The 7500-nt window shown below is 46.9% G+C and overlaps 1 protein-coding gene across 1 annotated transcript in view; it reads left to right on the top strand.

The window, feature by feature from the left end:
• The window catches only part of LOC124017605 (voltage-dependent calcium channel subunit alpha-2/delta-4-like), a gene marked incomplete at its 3' end in the record, with an annotated part of 52565 nt that overhangs the window by 19013 nt on the left and 26052 nt on the right, over positions 1-7500 (top strand). Inside the window, 2 exon segments of the mRNA XM_046332855.1 lie at positions 724-837; positions 1897-1975. Coding sequence (XP_046188811.1) covers positions 724-837; positions 1897-1975 — 193 coding nt within the window.

Genomic DNA, 7500 nt, shown 5'->3' with positions numbered 1-7500 from the left:
TGTGAGAGGAGAGTCTCCTCCATGAATGGGGAAGAGGTGTATTTATCCCGGGACACACCCGGGCCCAGGTGTGTCCCATGTCGCTGACGACCCTCCCGGCTCCGCCCACCGACATCCTAATAAGGAAGACGAGAGCAAAGAGAAAGAATACGGCAGACAGAGTGGGAGGGTCGTCACAATGTGTGTCTCTGTGTGTCTCTGTGTGTCTCTGTGTGTGTCTGTGTGTGTCTCTGTGTGTCTCTGTGTGTCTCTGTGTGTCTCTGTGTGTCTGTGTGTCGGTGTGTGTCGGTGTGTGTCTGTGTGTCTCTGTGTGTGTCTCTGTGTGTGTCTCTGTGTGTCTGTGTGTGTCTCTGTGTCTCTCTGTGTCTCTCTGTGTCTCTGTGTGTCTCTGTGTGTCTCTGTGTCTCTGTGTGTCTCTGTGTGTCTCTGTGTGTGTCTCTGTGTGTCTGTGTGTGTCTCTGTGTGTCTCTGTGTGTCTGTGTGTGTCTCTGTGTCTCTGTGTGTCTCTGTGTGTGTCTCTGTGTGTGTCTCTGTGTGTCTGTGTGTGTCTGTGTGTCTCTGTGTGTGTCTCTGTGTGTCTGTGTGTCTCTGTGTGTCTCTGTGTGTCTCTGTGTGTGTCTGTGTGTCTCTGTGTGTCTCTGTGTGTCTCTGTGCGTCTGTGTGCGTCTGTGTGCGTCTGTGTGCGTCTGTGTGAGTCTGTGTGTGTCTCTGTGTGTCCTCTAGGCTGCATCGTTGGGTCAGGGCAGTCTGTGTAACCAGGCCATCATGCTGATCACTGACGGAGCCATGGAGGATTATGAGGAAGTGTTTCAGGAGTTCAACTGGCCAGAACGCAGGGTAACCAACGTTACACACACACACACGCACACACGTTGGTCTCAGAAACCTCTTTCTCTTTTGGAGGGATTATGAGACAAGGGAGGTATGACTAGGTGATACTAAGACAAGGGAGGTATGACTAGGGAGGTATGACTAGGGAGGTATGACTAGGGAGGTATGACTAGGGAGGTATGACTAGGGAGGTATGACTAGGTGACACTAAGACAAGGGAGGTATGACTAGGGAGGTATGACTAGGTGACACTAAGACTAGGGAGGTATGACTAGGGAGGTATGACTAGGGAGGTATGACTAGGGAGGTATGACTAGGTGACACTAAGACAAGGGAGGTATGACTAGGGAGGTATGACTAGGTGACACTAGGACAAGGGAGGTATGACTAGGGAGGTATGACTAGGGAGGTATGACTAGGGAGGTATGACTAGGGAGGTATGACAAGGGAGGTATGACTAGGTGACACTAAGACAAGGGAGGTATGACTAGGTGACACTATGACTAGGGAGGTATGACTAGGGAGGTATGACTAGGGAGGTATGACTAGGGAGGTATGACTAGGTGACACTAAGACAAGGGAGGTATGACTAGGTGACACTAGGACAAGGGAGGTATGACTAGGGAGGTATGACTAGGGAGGTATGACTAGGTGACACTAAGACTAGGGAGGTATGACTAGGGAGGTATGACTAGGGAGGTATGACTAGGTGACACTAAGACTAGGGAGGTATGACTAGGTGACACTAGGACTAGGGAGGGATGACTAGGGAGGTATGACTAGGGAGGTATGACTAGGGAGGTATGACTAGGGAGGTATGACTAGGGAGGTAATTACTAGGGAGGTATGACTAGGGAGGTATGACTAGGGAGGTATGACTAGGTGACACTAAGACTAGGGAGGTATGACTAGGGAGGTATGACTAGGGAGGTATGACTAGGGAGGTATGACTAGATGACACAAAGACTAGGGAGGTATGACTAGGGAGGGATGACTAGGTGACACTAAGACAAGGGAGGTATGACTAGGTGACACTGCCTGCTGAAAACAATTAGTCTTTTTCAGGTGCGTGTTTTTACTTACCTTATTGGTCGAGAGGTGACCTTCGCTGACACTGTGAAGTGGATTGCCTGCAACAATAAAGGTAATTCTCTAATGCGCCCCTACAACCAACTGTATAGCAGTAACCCTGTTCTACAACCCACTGTATAGCAGTAACCCTGTTCTACAACCCACTGTATAGCAGTAACCCTGTTCTACAACCCACTGTATAGCAGTAACCCTGTTCTACAACCCACTGTATAGCAGTAACCCTGTTCTACAACCCACTGTATAGCAGTAACCCTGTTCTACAACCCACTGTATAGCAGTTACCCTGTTCTACAACCCACTGTATAGCAGTAACCCTGTTCTACAACCCACTGTATAGCAGTAACCCTGTTCTACAACCAACTGTATAGCAGTAACTCTGTTCTACAACCCACTGTATAGCAGTAACCCTGTTCTACAACCCACTGTATAGCAGTAACCCTGTTCTACAACCCACTGTATAGCAGTAACCCTGTTCTACAACCAACTGTATAGCAGTAACCCTGTTCTACAACCCACTGTATAGCAGTAACCCTGTTCTACAACCCACTGTATAGCAGTAACCCTGTTCTATAACCCTACAACCCAATGTACAGCAGTAACCCTGTTCTACAACCCACTGTATAGCAGTAACCCTGTTCTATAACCCTACAACCAACTGTATAGCAGTAACCCTGTTCTACAACCCACTGTATAGCAGTAACCCTGTTCTACAACCCTACAACCCACTGTACAGCAGTAACCCTGTTCTACAACCCACTGTACAGCAGTAACCCTGTTCTACAACCCACTGTATAGCAGTAACCCTGTTCTACAACCCACTGTATAGCAGTAACCCTGTTCTACAACCCTACAACCCACTGTATAGCAGTAACCCTGTTCTACAACCCTACAACCCACTGTATAGCAGTAACCCTGTTCTATAGCCCTACAACCCACTGTACAGAAGTAACCCTGTTCTACAACCCTACAACCCACTGTATAGCAGTAACCCTGTTCTATACCCCTACAACCCACTGTATAGCAGTAACCCTGTTCTACAACCCACTGTACAGCAGTAACCCTGTTCTACAACCCACTGTATAGCAGTAACCCTGTTCTACACCCCTACAACCCACTGTATAGCAGGAACCCTGTTCTATACCCCTACAACCCACTGTACAGCAGTAACCCTGTTCTACAACCCACTGTATAGCAGGTACCCTGTTCTACACCCCTACAACCCACTGTATAGCAGGAACCCTGTTCTACACCCCTACAACCCTCTATATAGCAGTAACCCTGTTCTACAACCCACTGTTGAGCAGTAACCATGTTCTACAACCCACTGTATAGCTGTAACCCTGTTCTACAACCCACTGTATAGCAGTAACCCTGTTCTACAACCCACTGTATAGCAGTAACCCTGTTCTACAACCCACTGTATAGCAGTAACCCTGTTCTACAACCCTACAACCCACTGTATAGCAGTAACCCTGTTCTACAACCCACTGTATAGCATTAACCCTGTTCTACAACCCACTGTATAGCAGTAACCCTGTTCTACAACCCACTGTATAGCAGTAACCCTGTTGTATAACCCTACAACCAACTGTATAGCAGTAACCCTGTTCTACAACCCTACAACCCACTGTATAGCAGTAACCCTGTTCTACAACCCTACAACCCACTGTATAGCAGTAACCCTGTTCTACACCCCTACAACCCACTGTATAGCAGTAACCCTGTTCTACAACCCACTGTATAGCAGTAACCCTGTTCTACACCCCTACAACCCACTGTATAGCAGTAACCCTGTTCTACAACCCACTGTATAGCAGTAACCCTGTTCTACAACCCACTGTATAGCAGTAACCCTGTTCTACAACCCACTGTATAGCAGTAACCCTGTTCTACAACCCTACAACCCATTGTATAGCATTAACCCTGTTCTACAACCCACTGTATAGCAGTAACCCTGTTCTACAACCCACTGTATAGCAGTAACCCTAAACTACAACCCACTGTATAGCAGTAACCCTGTTCTACACCCCTACAACCCACTGTATAGCAGTCACCCTATTCTACAACCCACTGTATAGCAGCAACCCTGTTCTACAACCCACTGTATAGCAGTAACCCTGTTCTACAACCCTACAACCCACTGTATTGCAGTAACCCTGTTCTACAACCCACTGTATAGCAGTAACCCTGTTCTACAACCCTACAACCCACTGTATAGCGTTAACCCTGTTCTACAACCCACTGTATAGCAGTAACCCTGTTCTACAACCCTACAACCCACTGTATAGCAGTAACCCTGTTCTACAACCCACTGTATAGCAGTAACCCTGTTCTACAACCCACTGTATAGCAGTAACCCTGTTCTACAACCCTACAACCCACTGTATAGCATTAACCCTGTTCTACAACCCACTGTATAGCAGTAACCCTGTTCTACAACCCACTGTATAGCAGTAACCCTGTTCTACAACCCACTGTATAGCAGTAACCCTGTTCTACAACCCACTGTATAGCAGTAACCCTGTTCTACAACCCACTGTATAGCAGTAACCCTGTTCTACAACCCTACAACCCACTGTATAGCATTAACCCTGTTCTACAACCCACTGTATAGCAGTAACCCTGTTCTACAACCCACTGTATAGCAGTAACCCTGTTCTACAACCCACTGTATAGCAGTCACCCTGTTCTACAACCCACTGTATAGCAGTAACCCTGTTCTACACCCCACTGTATAGCTGTAACCCTGTTCTACACCCCTACAACCCTGTTCTACAACCCTACAACCCACTGTATAGCAGTAACCCTGTTCTACAACCCACTGTATAGCAGTAACCCTGTTCTACAACCCTACAACCCACTGTACAGCAGTAACCCTGTTCTACAACCCACTGTATAGCAGTAACCCTGTTCCACAACTCACTGTATAGCAGTAACCCTGTTCTACAACCCACTGTACATCAGTAACCCTGTTCTACAACCCACTGTATAGCAGTAACCCTGTTCTACAACCCACTGTATAGCAGTAACCCTGTTCTACAACCCACTGTATAGCAGTAACCCTGTTCTACAACCCTACAACCCACTGTATAGCAGGAACCCTGTTCTATACCCCTACAACCCACTGTATAGCAGTAACCCTGTTCTACAACCCACTGTATAGCAGTAACCCTGTTCTACACCCCTACAACCCACTGTATAGCAGTAACCGTGTTCTACAACCCACTGTATAGCAGTAACCCTGTTCTACAACCCACTGTATAGCAGTAACCCTGTTCTACAACCCTACAACCCACTGTATAGCAGTAACCTTGTTCTACAACCCACTGTATAGCAGTAACCCTGTTCCACAACTCACTGTATAGCAGTAACCCTGTTCTACAACCCACTGTACAGCAGTAACCCTGTTCTACAACCCACTGTATAGCAGTAACCCTGTTCTACAACCCTACAACCCACTGTATAGCAGTAACCCTGTTCTACAACCCACTGTATAGCAGTAACCCTGTTCTACAACCCACTGTATAGCAGTAACCCTGTTCTACAACCCTACAACCCACTGTATAGCATTAACCCTGTTCTACAACCCACTGTATAGCAGTAACCCTGTTCTACAACCCACTGTATAGCAGTAACCCTGTTCTACAACCCACTGTATAGCAGTAACCCTGTTCTACAACCCACTGTATAGCAGTAACCCTGTTCTACAACCCACTGTATAGCAGTAACCCTGTTCTACAACCCACTGTATAGCAGTAACCCTGTTCTACAACCCACTGTATAGCAGTAACCCTGTTCTACAACCCACTGTATAGCAGTAACCCTGTTCTACAACCCTACAACCCACTGTATAGCAGGAACCCTGTTCTATACCCCTACAACCCACTGTATAGCAGTAACCCTGTTCTACAACCCACTGTATAGCAGTAACCCTGTTCTACACCCCTACAACCCACTGTATAGCAGTAACCCTGTTCTACAACCCACTGTATAGCAGTAACCCTGTTCTACAACCCACTGTATAGCAGTAACCCTGTTCTACAACCCTACAACCCACTGTATAGCAGTAACCTTGTTCTACAACCCACTGTATAGCAGTAACCCTGTTCCACAACTCACTGTATAGCAGTAACCCTGTTCTACAACCCACTGTACAGCAGTAACCCTGTTCTACAACCCACTGTATAGCAGTAACCCTGTTCTACAACCCTACAACCCACTGTATAGCAGTAACCCTGTTCTACAACCCACTGTATAGCAGTAACCCTGTTCTACAACCCACTGTATAGCAGTAACCCTGTTCTACAACCCTACAACCCACTGTATAGCATTAACCCTGTTCTACAACCCACTGTATAGCAGTAACCCTGTTCTACAACCCACTGTATAGCAGTAACCCTGTTCTACAACCCACTGTATAGCAGTAACCCTGTTCTACAACCCACTGTATAGCAGTAACCCTGTTCTACAACCCACTGTATAGCAGTAACCCTGTTCTACAACCCACTGTATAGCAGTAACCCTGTTCTACAACCCTACAACCCACTGTATAGCATTAACCCTGTTCTACAACCCACTGTATAGCAGTAACCCTGTTCTACAACCCACTGTATAGCAGTAACCCTGTTCTACAACCCACTGTATAGCAGTCACCCTGTTCTACAACCCACTGTATAGCAGTAACCCTGTTCTACACCCCACTGTATAGCTGTAACCCTGTTCTACACCCCTACAACCCTGTTCTACAACCCTACAACCCACTGTATAGCAGTAACCCTGTTCTACAGCCCACTGTATAGCAGTAACCCTGTTCTACAACCCTACAACCCACTATATAGCAGTAACCCTGTTCTACAACCCTACAACCCACTGTATAGCAGTAACCCTGTTCTACAACCCACTGTATAGCAGTAACCCTGTTCTACACCCCTACAACCCACTGTATAGCAGTAACCCTGTTCTACAACCCACTGTACAGCAGTAACCCTGTTCTACAACCCACTGTATAGCAGTAACCCTGTTCCACAACTCACTGTATAGCAGTAACCCTGTTCTACAACCCACTGTACATCAGTAACCCTGTTCTACAACCCACTGTATAGCAGTAACCCTGTTCTACAACCCTACAACCCACTGTATAGCGGGAACCCTGTTCTACAACCCACTGTATAGCAGTAACCCTGTTCTACAACCCACTGTATAGCAGTAACCCTGTTCTACAACCCACTGTATAGCAGTAACCCTGTTCTACAACCCACTGTATAGCAGTAACCCTGTTCTACAACCCTACAACCCACTGTATAGCAGGAACCCTGCTCTATACCCCTACAACCCACTGTATAGCAGTAACCCTGTTCTACAATCCACTGTATAGCAGTAACCCTGTTCTACACCCCTACAACCCACTGTATAGCAGTAACCGTGTTCTACAACCCACTGTATAGCAGTAACCCTGTTCTACAACCCACTGTATAGCAGTAACCCTGTTCTACAACCCTACAACCCACTGTATAGCAGTAACCCTGTTCTACAACCCACTGTATAGCAGTAACCCTGTTCCACAACTCACTGTATAGC

The sequence above is a fragment of the Oncorhynchus gorbuscha genome, unplaced genomic scaffold (assembly GCF_021184085.1).
Source record: "Oncorhynchus gorbuscha isolate QuinsamMale2020 ecotype Even-year unplaced genomic scaffold, OgorEven_v1.0 Un_scaffold_2884, whole genome shotgun sequence".
Taxonomy (NCBI): domain Eukaryota; kingdom Metazoa; phylum Chordata; class Actinopteri; order Salmoniformes; family Salmonidae; genus Oncorhynchus; species Oncorhynchus gorbuscha.
Note: the sequence above shows the minus strand (reverse complement) of the source record. Positions and strands in the feature narration are given on the sequence as shown.